The sequence below is a fragment of the Lissotriton helveticus genome, chromosome 5_1, assembly GCF_964261635.1.
Source record: "Lissotriton helveticus chromosome 5_1, aLisHel1.1, whole genome shotgun sequence".
Lineage (NCBI taxonomy): Eukaryota > Metazoa > Chordata > Amphibia > Caudata > Salamandridae > Lissotriton > Lissotriton helveticus.
In genome coordinates, this window is record NC_136065.1 from 852,670,742 (window position 1) to 852,692,055 (window position 21,314).

The 21,314-nt window shown below is 44.7% G+C and overlaps 1 protein-coding gene across 2 annotated transcripts in view; it reads right to left on the reverse strand.

Annotated features, from left to right (window-relative positions):
* IGSF21 (immunoglobin superfamily member 21) overlaps positions 1-21,314 on the reverse strand; it is a 1,341,695-nt gene that overhangs the window by 266,563 nt on the left and 1,053,818 nt on the right. For both annotated transcript variants that reach the window (XM_078641115.1, XM_078641114.1), the window contains exon 5: positions 6,763-6,878. In XM_078641115.1, the coding sequence (XP_078497241.1) occupies positions 6,763-6,878 (116 nt within the window). The remainder of the gene's footprint in view (positions 1-6,762; positions 6,879-21,314) is intronic.

Genomic DNA, 21,314 nt, shown 5'->3' on the forward strand with positions numbered 1-21,314 from the left:
CTCTCTCTCTCTCTCTCTCTCTCTCTCTCTCTCTCTCTCTCTCTCTCTCTCTCTCTCTCTCTCTCTCTCCTCCACACTCTCACTCTTCCGAACGACTATCACCTAATTGGCAAACCGCCACACCTGGTGCACCACCCAATTGGCTCCAAATACCGCAAGTATTTGCACAAAATTTGTCATAAATAAAATCACCTTGATGCCGTGTCACTACCTCTCCTTTCTGCTAAATATCGATGAAACCTAGAATTGGCCAAAAGGGAAAGGACAGGTAAGACGACTGAGGTTCCCTAATCTGACCCGTAATAAGGGAACTACATGTCAGTGGCTTCTATGATAAAAAAAATGCCTCAGATAACGCGACCCCCCCGTCCCGAAGTGTCTCAATACCCAAACAGTAAAAGTGATCGAAACATCCCCATCTTCCCAGAACGCCCCAGTTTTGTCTCAGCTGCCCCGGACGAGAGTTTAAATAAATGTCCCTCACCCCCGGTTGTAAGAGATGGGTCGACTTGCAACTAACACAGGCCAGCCGTTGTTCCTAGAAATGATTTGTTGATGAGCAAGCTACAGAGTTTAGAATTCGAGAAATGTCACTGAACGCTTACCAACTCAACTGTGGCCTTTTGCTAGATAACGCCCTCATGACACAAAGCAAGACGATAGTCCCTCACCCCAGTTTGCTATGTTCCTAGTTGTTTTCCATAAGACCCCGGTCACCCCAAGGAATGAGTCGGATAGTTATCGCAAGCCCCCGGTTTTTTAATAAAGTAGTCAGGTTGTAAGAGACTATGTAGAAATTAGAATGATGTTCGCAAAGTCAAGATTAGACCGAAATGAAGAAATTGTTGCAATAAACCCTGTTGAAAGTAAAATTTTTAGCTGAAAGGTAGGATGCATTGATAGAATGGAAAATTGTTTAGCCTATGTTCGTTCCTCAGAAAGATACCTATCAGACCATGGTGATAGCACGTTGCACTTTTTCGTAAAAATATAAAGCCCTGGAGAACGGTATAACTTTGTAAGGCTCGTACTATGAAAGTGGGTCTCTGCCAGAAGAACTGACGTGACTGTAATAAACAAAATGCAATGAATAGGTACCAGATCTCGTACCACGACAATGAATGTAACACCAACAAACACCAAAGAAATAGTTACGAAGGAAAGTTATAGGAAATCCAGCAAGCCCATCATCAATTATTTATATGTTGGTTGTACACCCCAATGTAACGGATGTTTCTCAGTTGCTTGGAGCTGGGAGGGAAATAGACTTATGTGATTACCTTCCTCTGCCAATTCTCTAAAGACTGTCTTTTCAAACTCATTTAAGGGTACCACTGTCGGAGGAGAGAGAGACCGGATGTGGGAGCACGTGGCCTGACTACAGATCGTGGAACATCTGCGACATTGGCCAAGGAGAGACCGCAACAGTAAGGAGTCGCAGGACGAGGCACTGTTTCCGAAAGGGCCGACCTGATGCCCCTGCTCGATGATCAACATGTGCCGAAAAATCCTCGCTCTCTGAACTCGGTCATGGGCCCGCCTACCTAAAATTCTCCGTCCCCCTGGTCTGTTCCCGATCTGGCCCTGCTCCATCCCCTTTTCCTCCGACCTACCCTAAGGACTACTCACCCACCCCCTTCTTCCACCTGAACTCTTTGACAATCGACTCGAAAGGACACAGGGCGAAAAGGACCTTTTTGACCAGGAAAGCGAGGAAAAGGTCATGCCCTGCAACGCGGGACCTAGAATAGAGCTGGACACATAGCTCCACCGCCGGTGCTCCACAGTGCCAACAGAAGACGACAAAGAATGCTGAGAACTCACTAATAATGGTCCATGACAATAGGACTTCCCCTTCGAACAATGACACCCCTGATTATCATTTTACTACGTCTCATTTCTCTCCCAGCCACCATTGTATTGATTATGCTCCAACCGAATACGAAAAGAACTTACATATGTAATGACCTATCAGTCCATATTCCGAATGACTATAAGCATCTATGAAATGTACCCAACGCTCTCACTACAGAATCATTTTTGCCCGACATTGCATTACTATGACTTTCCTGCAAACGAGCTTATCGATAGGCCCGCCTCCTAAGATGAAAGATTTTAAATGTAATGTTTATAGCTCCTTCACCTGGGTTCCTACTTCTTTGCTTATGACCGCCGCAGTAGACATGGATAGGAAATAGGCCAGCAAGATGTCTTGGGAATGTTAAAGGGAGGACTGTGGAAAATTAGTACGGTTTGGTAAACATTATCTGCGCCATCTTGCCTTTTCCCCTGATGCCACACTTTTTGTCATACGCACCCGCCATTTTAGGTGCCTCGATCAGAACCACCCTCTGCACACCACTGGCCCCCAGCACAGCCCTTCGCCCTCACAAGCCCCCACGCACTGGCCACCCCCCCCCGCTCTCACATGCCTTGGGTCATAAACCCCTCTTCAGCGCAGCTCTGCCTCGGAACCCCATCCTGTTCCCAGCGCAACACCTCCCTTCATTCCTTTCATGGTCCCAGGCCCTTTGATACAAACCCCCTTTCCTGCGTGCCCGTTTGTCTTCCTCGTTCCCAGGCCGCCACCTGGCCCTGCGGATACTGTTTATTGCCCCCCCGTACAGTAGGAAGCTTCCCTCATTAAAGGACCCTCGAATTGATCAAAGCCCCCACCCTATGATATCCGATCAACCCCACACATTCCGTGAATCGGCGGAATGTCCAGCTGCGTGATAATCATCACCTATTGTGACCGGGGTGGAGACTTCAACTGTAAATGTGTGTGGGAACGGGCCTGAAGGGGAGATTCCGAGGATGTCCTTTCATACTTCAAAGCATTGCAAGAATGTGTTACCTGCAATAAAATTCATAAACCTGTGTATAAGAGGCCAGGCCTCAGAGATGCGGTTAGAGCACCTCGTGACGATACTGGCTGTCCGAACTGATGTGTTCTCCTCCGGAGAGAATAAACCTTGTTTCCTGCCTTCCAGTCTCCAGCGCCTGCCTCTTCATTGATTAATATTTTGTGGGTTAAAGAGGCGATACCGCCGGGCAAATATTGGTTGTCCCTGACCTGTTTTTACAATCTGATCTTCCTAGACCAACGTTGGAGCCCCCTGCGCTAGATCTTGAAGTCATTATGTCACATTTGGATTTCTGCAATATAACTTACGTGGTTCTACCTGTCAAGATGCAGAGGACAACTTCACATGACCTGCAAGACTTTGCCAGAAATCAGGCATAAGCAATTTAGGGCTTGATTTAGGGTTTGGCGGACAAAGTAAAGGAAGGCAGGGCAGTGGAGGACTTTTCATCAGCCACCATGGCTTTAGTCCCCCTCAAATTTAGTCGTCTGCCGTCCCTGTGGACATCTCCATCAGTGACAGGAATTGGTATCAAAGTGGTTCCTGTCAAAATAGGAAAAGTTTGAAGGACAGCTCCATCAAACATGACGGCCAGCTGTCAAACATTTCCAAAGTTTTTTCTTTTTTGGAAAAAACTCACCAAAGCTAATGTCTGTTTGTGGAAATAAATTAACGAATGACCCCCACACCATGGGATTTGCCTCCCATGGTGTGGGGCTAACTAAGCTGGGGAGTAAAACAAAATGGATCTGACCACCCACTCTAAACAGAGCGAAAGGTCAGATGGTTTACCTCAGATGGCCCCTAATCCCTCGATCACCAGAGAGAGGTTTATGGAGATGTAAAAAATTATCTGCCTACTCATCTTCACATACATTCCATTATGTGGCTGTAAAATAGACTCGTTCTCTCCTCTTTCATATTTTGTGGTAGTGACCTACAAATACCTTTGCAGCTAACACCAGTTGTCTCTCTGTTTTCTTCTTTCATATCCACATTTTCATGCGCTCTACACTTGTACCCATACTCCTATAGAATCGTCTCAAGATTGCCTGCTTGGCTAGTGCCCAAGATCAAATGTATTTGCAAGGAGGGTTCCCGTTATTCTTGGCTTGCGATTATCAACAAATGCAGCCATCCGGAGGTTGGCTGCTACGCATGTGCCCATGCTCAAATCCAACCAGGATGTTTGCAACTCTAGTGCCTATGTTCAAGTCTACCGGTGTACGTGATGCCGTCTATGATTGTGCTCAGGCCAAAATGCACCAGTATGAGTGATGACAGCTACAATTATGCCCATTTTCTTACAGAGAGGAGTAACCGTGTTGTCAACCCTCCCGACATTCCCTATAGAGGGCTTACCACCATACAGTGTTTAGGACACTCACCATAGTGGTGTGAACAACACTTAACATTCACTATGGTGTGCTCACTAACCGTATTGTGCTCTGAATACTTTACATGGATGGCTCTCTTTTGGATCTGGCCCTCTCCGCCCGGTCGCCCTCAGACTTTTTACCTTAACCCCTCCTGTCTTCTGAACCCATTTTTGTTTCCTTTTAGGACTTAAAGCACTTTACCGCTGCTAACCAGTGCAAACATTCTTGTGCTTTTTCCTTTAAACATGGCAAAATTGGTTAGCACCAAATTGGGACATTCAATTTACTTGTAAGTAACTAGTAAAGTGGTACTACATGTACCTAGGGCCTGTGAATTTAATGCTATTAGTGGGCCTGCAGCACTTATTGTACCACCCACATCAGACGCCAATTAAACATGCATCAGGCCTTCCATTACAGCCTGTGTGTGCAGCCTGTCTGTGCCTTTTTACACTGGCATTTTGACCTGGCATAATAAACCTTTTGCCAGGCCTAAATAGTCCCTTTTAATACATATGTCACCCCATAAGGTAGGCCTTAAGCAGCCCCTAGGCTAGGGTGCATTGCATTTGAAAAGATAGACATGTAGTAAGCATCCTTGGTGAGTACCTGTGCAACTATACAACTGGATAAGCATCAGGAAGGGCTCAAGTAGGTCCAATTGCAGAGAGGCCTCTGGAGCTTATCACACATTGCTCTGGACACTCACTAAAGAGGTCTCACCTATTGTACACACCACATGGCCTCTCCTGTTGCAACATTTTACTGCCACTGACTATGGAGAGAGCACCGATTGCACTATGCTCTTGTCTCTCATTAAGGAATATTTACCAATCGCGCTATGCTCTGGGCACTCACTAGAGAGGGATCACAAATCGGATTATGCTCTGGGCACTGATTAGGGAAGGATCCCCATTTACACTCTGCTCCACTGATGCAACACAATGCCTCTGCAATTGCACTGGCTCCAGAAATGCACTCAGGAGAAACCATAATTTGCACGATACTGTGGACACCACTCACACAGGGATCAAGTCACTCACATGGGGACTCTCCTTCAGCTGTCCTCAGAAACTCACAATACTATTCTCATAATTTCATTGTTCTCCAGACACTCATTAAGGATGATTAACGAGCCGCATGGTGCTACAGACACTCACCATGTGCACCTTCCTATTCGCAGGGCGCTCTGAATACTGGCTATGTGGGCATCAACAATCTCATGTTACTGTGGATACTCAGCAGAGGGGTTTCAACAACTGAACAGTGCTGTGCACTTTCGCCATGGTGCATCAACAAGAGCGCATAGACTTCCAGCACGTTGTACCAATTTCGTGGTGCTTTAGGCCCATAACACGTGGCACCAGAAATCTCATAAGGCGCTCACCAGGGATGCCTAATCAAGCACACATAGTTACAGACATACACCATGAGTGCCTCACTAAATACTATGTATTCCAGGCACCTCTCAATATTATATTCAATACGAGATCATAGTACTAATAAGGGACACCAGACCTTACAGACCATCTGATACCCTTCATAGAGGTGTCACCATGTGTATGCTGCTCTAGACACTCACCATGAGACCTCACTGTTTGCACAGGGCTGGGAACACTCACCCAAGGGTTTCCACATTTGCATTGTTTCCTGGAAGCTCACAAATGGCCTAACCTTTCGTAAGAATGTTGAGCAATTCACCATGGTGGATCACCATTCACAAGAGATCTGGAAAATCAGTATGACGACTCACTGCTGGCATGGTGTTATTGACACGGACAATGGAGGATTCACCACTTACAAGCACTACTGCTTCGCCTAATCATTCACATAAGGCTTCCGATAAGCTCTATTGGGTCGCCCGATGTCGTGGTGCCCTGGACACTGACAATGGGGCCTCACCTTTTGCCCTGCGCAACTGATACTGAAAATGGACGCTTCACTACTTACTCAGCACCATTGGTATGCACTGTTGGACCTCTTCGTTCACACGAGGGCCCCATGTAACCCACTGTCTCTCCCCATTGTGCACCAGATATTCTCCAATGGGCTTCACCATTAGCATAGTGCTAGTGAAACTGCTAATGGAGGATTCACCACTCATCTGGCACCATTGACACTCACCCTTGAATCCCATATGCATGATTGGGTCTTCCCCATGTAGTAGTGCATCAAAAACCCAACTCACCAAAAGTGTCCTCAACATTGGGCCGGTGCTATTGATACAGAGGATGGAGGATTCACTACTCACGCATCACTATTGATACTCAGTGTTGGAACTAATAATTCGAAGGAGCCTCCCTATAAGGAACATTGGATCTCCCCAAAGTTGCAGTTCACCAAGGCCTCCCTGTTAGCACGGTGCTACTGACAATGGAACATTCACCACTCACTCTGCAGTATTGAGGCTCCCTCTTGGATCTCACCATTCACTCAATGCTCTCCATTATCATCATTAACTCTCTTCAATGTTGCAGTGCACCAAAAATTCAACACGGGGTGCTCAGGACACTCACCATGGGAGCTGGCTTCCCTCCTGAGATGATGCACACCAACGTAAAGTTCTGCGCCTGGTACCTGCTGAAGGGGGCGGGCGACTCTGCGGCGATGACTGATATGGAGCCAGGTGGAGCTGTGCAAGGAAGAACAAACACATACAGCTCAATCAGCTGCATTTCAGAGGAGGAAAATACATGACAATAAATGCAAGATTAGAACAGGCTAAATGGGAGAGCAATCACATGTTATAAAGGGAAGAACCAAATCCTTGCTCATTTCATCTGCATCATCCAAGAATGCTGGACGTAGAGCTCTAGATCTGGGGAGAGTGGCGACTTGTAAGACCTAGTTTAGGAAAATAAATCCCATTGCACCTTGATTCAATATACCTTGCTGCTCAATGATCATCGAATCGTAAAAACATATTTCCCAAAATTTTACATTATGTGATTCCAAGTAACTTTCTTCATAAGCACGCATCTCGCCTTGGGTGAAATCAGCGGGAGACAGGTTTGCACAGAAAATGTCCTACTGAGAGACAATATCTATTCAAACTAGTCTCCTGCTGGGATGTCACACGATTGTTTTTTTATGCAAGGTGAGTAGTTGCCTAAAAAATTGTCACACAACATACCAGCAAACCATGTTTCACTACGCAACTGAATGTTGGCAAAATTGTGGAGTTAAACATTTTTCTTTTAGATAAAAGACAATTTCACATACTGCTGGTTACATTAGGTCATAAGATATTAGAACTAGGTTGATACAGTTCTTCACTGGAGTGTCACCTTTGAAAGAAGCCCCTACCACCCCGTGCACCTCGCCATGTCTCTACACAGGAAGGATTCCTTTGAGCTTGTTCCATTGTGGTCCCCCCCATCCTACATCAGAAGAAACCTGATTTTCAGCTATATGTCCTGGAAGCTAGGATCAGCACCTGGTTCTACCAATGAGTGGTTTTCAAGAATTACACTTCAGGAAAAAATGAGCAAATCAACCTATATCTTTGATAGGCTGCCTCCAGATGTCTCAAAAACAAAACACATTTGTTTACTGGCGCTAGACTCCCGTTGAGATCAAAATATATGGGTTCCTTTAAGACAAGCCTCGTGATCAAGAATTCACCGGGGAGATTGTGCCCTCGCCTCTGCTCACCTAGCATGTGAGTAAAGGTTGACAGAACCAGCTTGGCCGACATATATTAACATTTCTATGGGAAGTTGAAAGGACAGACAGAAACCCTCCCAACCTTGGTCCACTCCCTCCCAGTCACGCTGCGTAAGGTGGAATGTCCCTTTTCAGACAGGGGATGAACATAGTTGGGTTCTTGAATTCTCCTACTATCTATCATTTGGAATAAGGGCGTACCTGTAGTGGAGAGCGCTATGTAGTTCTTACAGACCTGCCCTTTATCTGTTCATGATTCCATTCTTCTTATCACACACTAAGGTGGTCAGCAATGCTTAATTTGTAAAAAAACATAGGTTACAGGACCCAAAAGATCACAAAGCAGGCCCCTGGTGCTAATATTGTTTTATTGTATAGTAAATTACTAAACTAACAGCAAAAAGGGATGAAAATTGGCAGACTTTGCCACCATCTGGTGGAGCGTCATTAAAAAGTTCTGGTGCTAAGAATTTAGTGTCGGGCACTGGCAAACACCGATGCAAATTAAGTTTTGGTGATAAGAGGATCAGGCCTAGTGCAGGGGCCACTTGAATTTGACATAGGAGAGTCTGTTTTCCTTGTATGTGTGAATATCCAGAGATTTTGTGTGGCAACTACCGCTCTCTGCCATTTTGTTTTGCTATAGAATTCCCCCCATTCAGTAGCGGTCAGTGGTGGGAGTAGCTACCAGGCGGTGAGGTGGGGAGGGGGAGGGGTAGTAATCTATGGATTACGGAGGATTACAGGTAAGTAAACATATAATTAAATAAAACAAATTTCGTTGCGCGCACTGCATCCCCAAATGCGATGCAGTACACACAACGAAATTCATTTTACTTATTTATATGTTTACTTACCTGTAATCCTCTGTAATCCATAGATTACTACCCCCCACCCTGCCCCTCCCCCTCCCCATGTCACCGCCCGGCAGCTACTCCCATCACCGACCGCTATTGCCCCCATTTGATTCGCAGTTGGCAAATTCTAAGACTAGAGTCCACCCAAGTGACAGATCTGTCTTTATGCACCAAGTCATTGGCATCAAATGGTCACCATGATCCCAAGGGAATAGCCTCTATTGCCGGGCTAAGGGGAGACTGCATGTTTAACTGCAGCATACAAAATGGGGGTGTAACTTTAGCTGTAGCTCGTGAGGTGAGATGCCCAGACCCATCTTGAGAAAATACATACTCCGCTCTCCAAAAATTTGATAACCAACCCATGCGGACCAGAATCGCCTCCACCACACCTGAACCCATGCCATCATTCTGTATAACGAAATAAAATATTATTTAGATGTCTGGCTTGAGGTTGGAATACACATCAGGCCAAATTAAGCTAGTTTCACCACTTTTTCCGTACAGGACAAGTACATAAGAGCTACTTCTCTGGGTAGTGTGTCACCCAAACTTCAATACACAATCCTTACTACCGCTCAAGTGTATAACAATGTGTCCTTTATTGCTTGGACTTTCACGAGCAGCACCCTAAAAACCCGAAAAGACCCGACAAAGCGCTCCCTGCACATTAGAATTACATCCTTTCCATTTCTCTACAGAAACTGCCAAGCTAGAAGATGAAGTCCTGCTCTGTTCCCTGAGGAGGATTCTGTCCGCCTGAGGTCAGAGAATGCGTGGGTTGCAGCCCTTTGAGACAAAAGCGGAGGATGGTGATTTTCTAGCCACTACGTTTTCCAGGGGCGGCTCTCCTGCTACAGCGGAGGAGCATCGCCCCACTGCTAATACCCAACAGAGTCAACAGAAAAAAATTAAATGATAATGCAATTATTTTATTCTCATTTTCTTTTTCACAGTTGCCTCTGCTGGGTAGCTGAATCATGGGGTGGGGCCAGGCCATTCTCCTGAGCTTCAGGAGGAGGAGTTGTGGGCACTACTAAGTGCGCATGACAGTTTGGCATGCCATTTTAGGCCAGCCAAACTGACATGCGCACTTAGCGTTTCTCCGCCCGGCTGTGTTCCACAGCCAGGTGGAGAAAAGCCACAGGCTCCCAGGCACTGTCTGAGTGGCAAACTAGGCTGCTCAGACCTTTCCCAGCATGAGAGAAGCACTGGGTTTGGCTTATGGAAGCCTGCACAGTGTGCAACAGTCGAGGATCGATAAAGGGAGAAGAGGGAGCGGATGCAGCGTCAGGTAAGTTGCAAATTTGTTTTGAAATATATATATTTTTAAAGCATTTATGTCCCCCACCCATGCCGCCCTGGCGCATTGCATCGGGAGTAACCACCACTCTAGATTTTTGGCCCCTCATCCTTTCAAAAAGTAGTGGAAAGATGTAGAGCATCAGATTTTCCTGGTTTTGTTTGCTGGACCTGGTCTTTCTCAAAGGTAGACCTTTCCTGGAAAGCTTTGGGCAGTCATGTGCATTGGGGACTGAGGATGCTCTAACAGTAAATCCAATGGATTGCATGGCTGAAGTAACTACTATCACATACAACTTTTCCCTTCGGGTTGTTTCTTTTGTACCCCATGATTCCAAATATCTCCTAAAGAACTACCAGTTGATCTTTTCCACCATTATGCATGGGGAAGAGTGAATGGACCTCTTCGCCTTACCAAAGTTAATCACCGGATTCCTGCTGAGCTCTTTCTTAATGCTTGATTTGTGATACAATGTTCAGTCCAGAAGAGCAATTCTAATTAGTATATCGCAGCCGCGGTCGGTAGTAGGAGGGCCTGCAGGGCGGTGACGTGGGGAGGGCGAATTTTGTTTCGCGCACTGCATTGTATTTGGTGATGCAGTGCACGCAACTAAATTCGTTTTATTTATTTATATGTTTACTTACTTGTTAAACTCCGTAATCCGTACATTACTACCCCCCACCCTGCCCCTCCCCCTCCCCATGTCACCGCCCTGCAGGAACTCCTACTACTGATCGCGGCTGGTATACCGAGCATATCAAGTATTGTATGAACGGCAACATCTAAGCAGTCAATCACAGAGATTAATTTGTAACATTTTTGTAAAATACAGCCCCCCACATTCTCACACTGCCAACACCGAGGCACAGAACAAAATACAAAAAAGGGAAAGCAAGAAAGAAAGAAAGAAAGATCAGACAGTAGAACAGACAAATGAACAGAACAGAAGATGTCGTATGTAAATATAAAATGATCCAAAATACCTTCATATGCTATTATATACATTGCTGGACCGACGATTCATCACTTTTTAAAGGCAAATATATATATATGTATATCTTGCAACAAAAAATCCCCACTTGGCATGTCTTTCAACTTCCATGGTTGGAGTAAGCCCTTTATGGCAACCATTTGAGCCCTGGTTAGAAAACCATAAAAGCCTGATGTTTTCTATTGGGTAACATGATAAAGTGTTACTAAACCAGATAATGCTTGTAAGTCAAGGCTGGCTGGTTATCTTTACTTCACAGGTAAATTTTTCCAAAAACGCGAAATAGAGTCAGAACTTTCGCCACACCCCCTGCATGCATCTGAATCCACCAATCCCCATCAACAGCCTAGTACAATATTTTCTGAAGACAAAGTTCTGTACTAATTACCGCTCATCAAGGAATAACTACGTCACAGCTTTAGGCGATGATAAATGATGTTCTGGTGGAAAACAAGTTTGCATTTAGGGCAACAGACGGGAATGGACAAGGTGGGGAACTCCTTGGATCGGGGTACAATTATGAAGGGATGCACTATTGACCTCTCCATAGATCCTTGTGAACCTTGGTTTTTGTCAAAACCCTCTTTCCCAATGCCATGTCAGTGGCAGAGAGTGTGGCATAACTACCAGAGTTAGTTGGTTTCCACAGGGTGAGGAATTGTAGTAATATATTCCTGGCTTGTTTTGGTCCTTTGCTTTTAGGCGAGCACAGACATTTTATCAAATTGTAACAAGTCTGCAAATTCCTCTTCAGTGGGACAGTCTTACAGAGAATTATTCCATTTCACTGAACATGAGAACACTTTGGGGCATCATCAAATTCTGCTATGCCTGGCTTCACTTTCCTGATCAATGGCAGTGTTGTAGGTCATTTTGGTTTTCAGTGGAGCTGGTTCATTTTTCAACTCATGGCCCTTTCTTCAGCCCCCTTCTCCTTTGTAAGGCTTACAAAGCTCCAGAGGTAGCTTTTCTTCCCAAGGAGGATAATCAAGTGTTCTCTCATTTAAATGGTTGGCTGATCTCCTCTTCCCCCTTTTTAGGCTTGAAGCTTTTTTATTTACATTTTGGGGACATTCAGAAAGCTGACCTAGGCATGCATTCCACCAGTTGCTTACCATTGGTTTTGTGGATTGTTACCCTTATTTTCTGGCTTAATAGTTGCTGACTTTATTTACTTTAGGCTGTCCAGCTTGAGTTCATCCCTCCCATGGCCTAAAACTTGTTTACTGTATTCTTCCACAAACTCACTTTCTCTAAACAGGCCTTTTAATGTTGTTCTCATCTTTTTGCATTGGCTGTACATTCAAAGACAGAGGTCAAATGGCAAACTCTCTCTTCCGATGGAGCATGGTGTCTACTTTTCTTTCTCTGACTTTAAAGTGGGAGAATTTATTCCACAATCCTGCTGCGTATCCATGTAAAAGGAGAGGGTGTAGGATTTGTTTTTTACACAAAAAAGAACTGTGTAGATGTTTCAGAATATATCAGAATGAGTACAAATGAAGCGCATTTTATTGTAAATCTGAAGAGTTGTGGTAGCAAATATTTGAATACAATCAAAACAAATCAATGCAGTAGGGGATGACATTTGCACTAGAATGTTGAAACTACCCAATAGCCACTGAAACGATTATTAGATGTACTGAAATGTCTCTGACTTTATATTTTGCTTATCAATGCATACTAGTTTTAATAGATTTTAACAATTTTAAATGATAGGAAGATGTTTATAAGGATATAATTAATTAGGTAAATTAACTTAAATGTATGTAATGAAATTGTTTTTTGAGGAAAATGTTGCACATTACACTTTACTTGGTATGTTTCTAGAGTAAATGATATTAATGTTGCCATGAGTTGTGGTTTATATTCTGGGAAGCTTCCCAGCACCTGTGAACTTTTTTTTAGGTAATAGAGGGATTTCCAATCAAATTGTATGGAGAATAATGTATGTATTTATAGAGATCACATGACTGCAGAGTACGGGCTTTGGTCACAGTAACTCAGCATATCAAGTTAGTTTCAAAATGATGGATAGTTCCAAAACAATTATAAAGGAGAATATCCCTGCTACCAGTCACTCCCCTAACTTTCTGTTAATGATACCATGACCTAGGGAGGGGAGCCAGGCCAGATGTCGAAGAAGCCATTGAAGGTAGTCTAGAATCCGAAGGTCTGAAAAGTGTTTTCCTTTACCACAATGGAACTCTTTACACGGTTGATAATGCTTACTCCATTCTTCTTTTTTTCTTGCTTCCTTCTACTTCCACTCTTTCTCTTGCTCTTCCATGACTTTTCACCTTCTACAGAACTCCCCGATCTATCCTCCGCTGACCTCCCTCAACTTCCATTGCTCCCTTGTTCAATTCAACTATTTTCTCTATTACCAATCTCATTTCTCTACAGTGGGTTCCCCTCACCTTCTAATGTACTTTTTCCTTCTCTTTTTCAACTGTACATGCCTTTACTCTGTTCAGCTCTCCTCGTTCACCATTTTCTGGAAACTCTCTGTCCTCTATATCTGCTGCGCTCTCTCTTTTCATTTTGTTTTCCTTATGTTTCACTCCTCCCCTTTCTTTAAGATGCTCTAGTGCATGGGTACTCACAAACTTTCTCTCGGGGGTGCGGGTGGGGCGAAATTGACAGTGTGGTTTATTTCTTTATTTATTTTATTTTTTGTGTTTCAGAACTGTACAGGGTTTGTGGCAGAGGGCTGTACCGGTGGGGGCAGGGTCATGCTAGAGAGAAAATGAAAAAAAACTGTAACCATGAGGTTGAACACAGGCGCCTGCAGCGGACGCATTAGTCCACTAAGCCGGCATACACATATCTATCTATCTATCTATCTATCTATCTATCTATCTATCTATCTATCTATCTATCTATCTATCTATCTATCTATCTATCTATCTATCTATCTATCTATCTATCTATCTATCTATCTATCTATCTATCTATCTCTATCTATCCATCTCTCTTCCTATCTATATCGATCTGTCTCTCTCTATCCATCTATCTCTCTATCTCTACCTATCTATCTATCTATCTATCTATCTATCTATCTATCTATCTATCTATCTATCTATCTATCTATCTATCTCTATCTATCCATCTCTCTTCCTATCTATATCGATCTGTCTCTCTCTATCCATCTATCTCTCTATCTCTATCTATCTATCTATCTATCTATCTATCTATCTATCTATCTATCTATCTATCTATCTATCTATCTATCTATCTATCTATCTATCTATCTATCTATCTATCTATCTATCTATCTATCTATCTATCTATCTACCTATCTATCTATCTATCTATCTACCTATCTACCTATCTATCTACCTATCTATCTATCTATCTATCTATCTATCTATCTATCTATCTATCTATCTATCTATCTATCTATCTATCTATCTATCTATCTATCTATCTATCTACCTATCTATCTATCTATCTATCTATCCATCTCTCTTCCTATCTATCTCGATCTGTCTCTCTCTATCCATCTATCTCTCTATCTCTATCTATCTATCTCTCTCTATCGCTCTATCCCTCTATCTAGCTATCTCTCTCTATCTAGCTCTCTCTCTGTCTCTCTCTATCTCTCTCGACCTCTCTCTCTATCACTCTCTCTATCGCTCTCTATCCATCTATTTATCTCTATCACTCTATCTTTTGCTATCTCTATCTGTCTCTGTCTCCATCTGCCTCTATCTGTCTGTCTCTATACATCTCTGTCTCCAACTGCCTCTATCTGTCTCTATCTCTATCTGTCTCTGTCTCTTTCTGAATTTGTCTCGGTCTGTCCCTGTCTCTCTCTGTCTCTATTTGTCTGTCTTTGTCTCTATCTGTCTGTCTTTGTCTCTATCTGTCTCTGTCTGTCTATATCTATCTGTCTCTATCTGTCTCACTCTGTATCTCTGATGGGTGCAGGAGCATAGGTAGTGAATACCTATTTAATACGTACGTATTCACTACGTATGATTCTGCTGTCATCTTTTGTGTTTACTGCCGGCCTCACTTGAAACGTGGAAAGTGCAAGGCAAGGTCGGTGGGCCACCAAAGAAGGTCTGCCGGGCCGCTGGCGCCCTGCGGGCCGTACTATGAGTACCACAGCTCTAGTGTGTCTCTCCAAGCTCCTTTTTCCTGACTCCCCTTGTCCACATGCCTCCCCACGTCCTGTTTCACTCTCCAGTCTTCTCTTCCCTGTATCCCTCTATTTTTCACAACACCCAATATCTCCCCTTTTGCTGTAGCTCTCAACTCTCCCTTCTCTTCCTTTTCCTCTTGAGATTTCCAGCTAGGGGGTACAGTGGGTGTTCCAAGGCGTGGTTTGCCGTGAAAGTATTGGCAAGCCCACTAAAATGTACCAGCCAACCTCTTCCCACCTTTGAATCTGACCTTTTCCAGGATGAGAAGAGGAAGGGTCAAAGTTTGGGTATGGCCACAAATATGCATGTTGGTGGCTGTTCCCAAACTTGACAAGTCAAGGCATGCCTTCAAGTGCCCATTACTGCTGACGATTTCTCCACACTTGTGATTGGAAATCCACAGTAGGAAACACATTCATTCCGGGTAGGAATACCTTTGTGACTTGACTTTCTTATAGGAGTAAATGGATATATTCGGCTCTAAACTTACATTTATCATTAAAAAAATCTTTGTGAATTGGCTCCCACATCCCTCGCTCTGTCGCATTTACTCTCTATTCTTTTCTCTCTTGTCTCCCTTCCCCTGCATAATCCCCCTGATCAGTGCATCCTTACCTAGATATCAGAGCTTCCCATCTCTTGATTTTCCTCTGTATTCCATCACTGTCCCCCATTCCCTCTCCCCGCATTGCATTTCCTGTCCCTCTCCACTCTCCCTTTCTGCTAATCTCTGTGCAACGCTAATGTTTCAATTTAGCATCCTATTATCTCTCCCTTCGTCTGTCACCCTTCTGTTTTGCGCCTCTCTAGGGGCTCTCGTTTATCCGCCCCTTTCATTACCTTTCACTCTTTCATCCACATATTCCTCAGTAGCTCTTTGTCCATGCCTGTATGTCTCCACTCTCCCCTCCGCTCTCTACTTATCACCTTTCTCCCTCCACTCTGCCTCTTCTTTCTCTGCTGTTTACATCTTTAGCATTTGCATGGTAATGTTTTTTTCTGCCATTCCTATCAACTATTGTCCCTTTCTCTTACACTTCCCCAGTCCATGAACACATTGTGTCCATCTGTCTCCATTCGTCCATATATCTTCCTCCACTCCTTTCTTACATTTACCCTCCATTTGACTTGTTCTGTAGTCCTCATATAATTCCACTTCCATTTCTTCAATGAATCTCTGTAGTCTCCGTCCCCTTTCTTTTGTTTCTCCTCGCTTCAAACCTGCCGTCATCCTGCCTTCTCTATAGCTCTTTATTCTGCTTTCTCTCGTCTCCCCTTTCTGCTGTCTCCACCCATGTCTCTTAGATTCCACTTTCCTATTCCCCATTCTACCCTGCATCTCTCCACTCGTCTCCCGCCTAACCTTTATTCATTCCCCCATGTCGCTTCACTCGTCTGCCAGCCTCTCTGCTCTGTATCTCTGCATCTGATCTCCCCTCTTCCAGTTTCGTCTTTTGTGTTTTCCCTTACATTCCTCAGCATTTTCTCTTCACTCTCCGTGTATTTTTCCATTCTCTACATATCTCTCCCGTCTTCACGGTATCTTGCCATGTATCTTTTGCTGCCTCCTCTTTTCCTTTCCTCCTGTATCTCTGCACTCCAACCCCCATTCACGTCACTCTCCAACCAGCCGCTCTCCCTTGTGTATCTCTAACCTCTTCCCTGTATCTTGTCTTCCCTCTTCCATGCTAGTCTTTTCTGCTTTACCTGTATCGTTCAACTCCACTCGCTATCCACTGCCCTGAAACTCTCAATTCTCTCTGTGTCTCTGCGGTCTTCTCTGTGTCTCTCCGCTTTCCTTTCTTTACTTTATTCTCTGTATCAGGGCTTTAAGTGGGATGAAAAAACATTTTTGTCTCTCTAAGGGGCGAGGCCATTTAATGAAGTGCGTGGCTCAAAAACACGTAAAATCAAACTTGTGCTTAACATAGAATGCGGCCCGATTGGCATTTTGCTGCTTCTGTCTCATGGCATCCAGATATATAATACAACAAGTAACATCACACCTACAAGTCAGGACAGTTGATTTTGTCAATGATTGTTAGTTGCATAAAATAAACAAGCAACGACTAAGGGTCCGTTGTACATAAGATCAAACATGCTTCAGTTCTGACATGATGAAACTGTGAAAGAACTATAAGGAGTCTCTTTGAAGTTACCTCTAAGGCAGTGAAGGGTGGCACCGCTGCAGAGTTGAGATTTATTTGTTCACCCTGAGGGTGAGGGCAAAAACAGAGAGGCCAATAGGGACGTGTCTCAGTACTTGCTTTTTGGGTCTCACCTAGCATTGCAGCACATTCGCTGCTCGCTTGGCGAGACATATTGTGAGAGAGGAGATTTTAGAAGGGGACTTGAAGCCCCGTCCATCATTTTTATTGGGTCAAGTCAGCGTTTATGCTAAATGCTGGCTTCCCATTGAAAAGGATGCTTTTTGGTCACTGCCCTTTCTCCCTTTAGCACAGCCCAGCCGGACTGGGTCATCTGCTTCACGGCGGTCGTGAAGCAGTTTCTTATCTTTAGGGGGGCCATCTGTTTCTAATTAGCATGGCCTTAGCGTGGTCACTTTCACTTTCACGGTCGCAACATGTCCACCTCTTGACTTGCCATCTGGGACCTCGAAGGCACCGGAGGTGCCTAACCCTGCTCTGTGGGCAGCTTGAAAGCACATTAACACGTGTGGGAATTTAAGAGGGCTAAAACCACCACACCATTATATTCATTATCCTAAGAAGTGGGAGAAATCCTTAGGACTTGTAAACTAACAGATTAACCACAGCAAGTATCTGGGATGGGGGTGGGAAGTGCTGATGAGGAAGCAGGGGCTTTAACTCTTAAATGTACGGTTCTTGGGTTTGAACAGAAGGTGTCGGTCCTGCACGGAAGGAGCCGTTGATCTTTCTGTATCCGCTGCCTACTCTTTCATTTGTGAAGGTAGACTACAGGATTATTAAAGGACCCCTACCCCCCAGACTGGAGTGTCAGTCTGACTGGCATCAATCAATCAATCAATCATAGCATTTGTAAAGCGCGCTACTTACCCGTGTTGTTTCCAGTGTAACATGAGACTGCTCCCTGTGTATCCTGGTGTGAGCTACCCTGCGCCCTCTGCTCTGACTGTACCTGCCCTACCATCCTCCCTCTGCCCTCGGATCCTGAGGCCTCTCGGGTCTGAACGCCTCCTTATCTGCTGCCGCCACGCCATCACTTGCACAAGATCGCAGTGTGCGTGATCGCTCCGGCGGGTGCTTGCTCCTTGAATATGAATAAGTCTCTCATCAAACTCTGGGTACCCTCTGTGCCCCTCCACCTCCTCTGTCCATCCCTTTGAACCCTTGCACAAGAAAGCCTTGGTTCACCACAGTGCAGTGGTACCCGGGCACAAACACTGTGTGGACTCTAGGGCCCCCTGAGGTTGAAACCTGTTCTGCCTGCCGTTCCCGTCCCTGAATCTCATGCCGTGCTGAGATGCACCGGCAGCAACTGGGACAGCTTATCAAAGCTCCCCGGGTCGGATCTGCTGATGGTCAGCCATGGTGCCTTCATCGAAGGTGAATGCACACGGGCCTGAGAGAGGGGTGATTGTGCGTGCTGGGGTGTTGGCCTTCATTCTTGCAGCTTACAGAAGGGGCCACCACTGATCACACCGTGAGGGGTGACCCTGCCGAGACCCTCCAGCGGGCCCTCATCCTGGGTTCGACGAGCTGCAGCCAGTTCACGTGTGTGCAGTAGTACACAGCGCCATACAGGCGGGCAACTAGAACCAAATTTCGGGGGGTGGGGGTGGGGGGGGTGAAAAAGATTTCCGGGGGGGATAATTCTTCCAGCCATAGGCAGAGTGGCGGTAAGAAGGGGTGAAAACACAACAAAAGCCTCATTAACAAGTAAATGGTCTTTTAAAGACCTGTGAAGTACTCGGGTGCGGCTGCAATTAGACAGTCGCCAGCCCGCGAAGCTGTCTCAGCCTAGACTGACACAAACGATGGGGTGGGGCTGAAGCCCGGTGAGCCCAATGGGTGTGGCTTGCCTGGCTCCATATATGTGCACCATGAAGCCCCCTCATATAGTAAAAGATATGTATCTGCAGACGGATCGCGTCACAGTTGTGGAAGTCACTGCGCTACATCCATGAAATTACAAATTAGGGAGCTACACTTTTTGAATGGGATGACCGCTCCTACATGGCGCTATAATGTAGCAGTCTAGGCACTACTACGGAAAGGGTTTAGCAGATTAGCTGGAGGAATCAACCACAAAAGTAAGCACTGGCCAAACCAGGGGTGATTGATGAGAGCACGCTTGAAGTAAGCTCCTCACAGTATCTGGCTAGAGCGCCACAGCAGAGAGGGCCTACCGCATTCTGTGCACGGGCATCGGCGATATATCCCGATTTAGTTACTTAACTCACGCTGTGGATATGGTTTCAGGGGAGACGCTCCTTTTTCAAATTTCTACTGCTTAGCAACGTGTGGTCCAGTTGACCAGTTCTACATCGCACAGTGGTTCTCTTATGGACAGGGCAAAGCACCAAGCCATCAGATAGGGGCAGCCTGAAACACAAGATTAGGACTGGCTGACTGCTCCCCGCTGAGGGGTGACCCGGGTTCTCTGCCTGACACACAGGCGGTCTCCAACAGCCTCTTGTGTTTTTAATCCCCTCTATTTTCATTTAGTGTAGAATGTTACCCACCCACCTGTCAGTGATCAGCATAAGAGAAAGAATTGTCTACATGTGCTATATTTTTCTTTATTTATACGTTCTTTGCTTTTTTACTTTGTTTATAAATGGTCTTTTTTATTGAGCTCCCTTTGTCTTCTTTCTGCTTTTAAATATCTGAAGATATTTAAAAAAAAATGTGTGCCTTTTCAAGTGGGAGAAAAGGTTTGCATCTGTTTTATTCTTGACCCAGTCCTCCAATTTCACACCCCACGCTGTTTGCACGGTTCTGTAAGTGCCAAAGTGAAGCTTATACTTTGCAAGTATCGGGTTATGTATGCTCAAACTTTGGAAGAACTGGCTGTAGTTGTCAAAGAAATGTGTTGGTGGTACCGATATTTCTTTAACTTATAATTTGAAAGACTGAGGTCCAACCATAACTCAAATTAGCAGATTTTGGAGGCTGTGATAAAGGGAAATCAAAGATAAAACGTATAAGATTCGGACGTTGTTACCAGGGCCGGTTTTGGTTTTCAGTCCGGCCCTGGTTGTTACTGCTGAATACTTTTACGTAAGCACTCGATCCAGCAATATGCAGATTCCTGACAGATAAATGTTCACAAATGTGCATTAACCTACTGAGCATTCACATTGAGCGCAGTCAGCGCATGTTTGGCTCATCCCAGACACCAAATGGACACAGGGTAAGTTACTGTGTTTTTTTCCAAGCTGGAATTAAAGTGTCTCGCGTATGTCAGCTCTTGCCTCTGTTTCCCAGTCCTCTTCACCTCCACCCTGAGGTCTCCCCTCTCCCCCATGCTCCCTTTAAGTATGCTTCCTTCTCATGGTGAATGTGGATGTTCCTGTTTTTTCAAGATGTATCATTTTTTGGAGTCAATCGCTGATCTAGACTCGCGCCAAACAATGTCTGCATTCAGGTAAAGTTGCTGTCCGTTCAGTATTCTGAGGTGCTTTAATCTGCGCCACTCGGGGTGTTTGCTCTTTCACCTAATATATCTAAAGCGCCCTTTCTGTTGGTATAGATGGTGAGGTTCATTGCACTTTTTAAGCTATTAGTATTGTAAATAACAATGCCTTGTATTTATGTTTTAAAACCTGTATTTATGTTTTAAAACCCAAAACATAAATAGAAGGCATCAGGGCTTTAAGTGAGATGGAAAAACTGGGGGGGGGGGGGGTCTCTCGAAGGGGCGTGGCCAATGTAATTAAGGCCGTGGCTTAAAACACGTAAAATAAAAATCTCAGCTTAGCATAGTGTGCCGCCCAACTTGTATTTTGCTGCTTCTGTCATTGCATCCAGACGTATGATTCAACAAGTAACATCATACCTACAAGTCAGGACTATTGGCTTTGTCAATGTTTGATAGTTGAATAAGATAAATAAGGAGCAACTATGGCTTGTATATAATATTGAAAAAGCTTCGA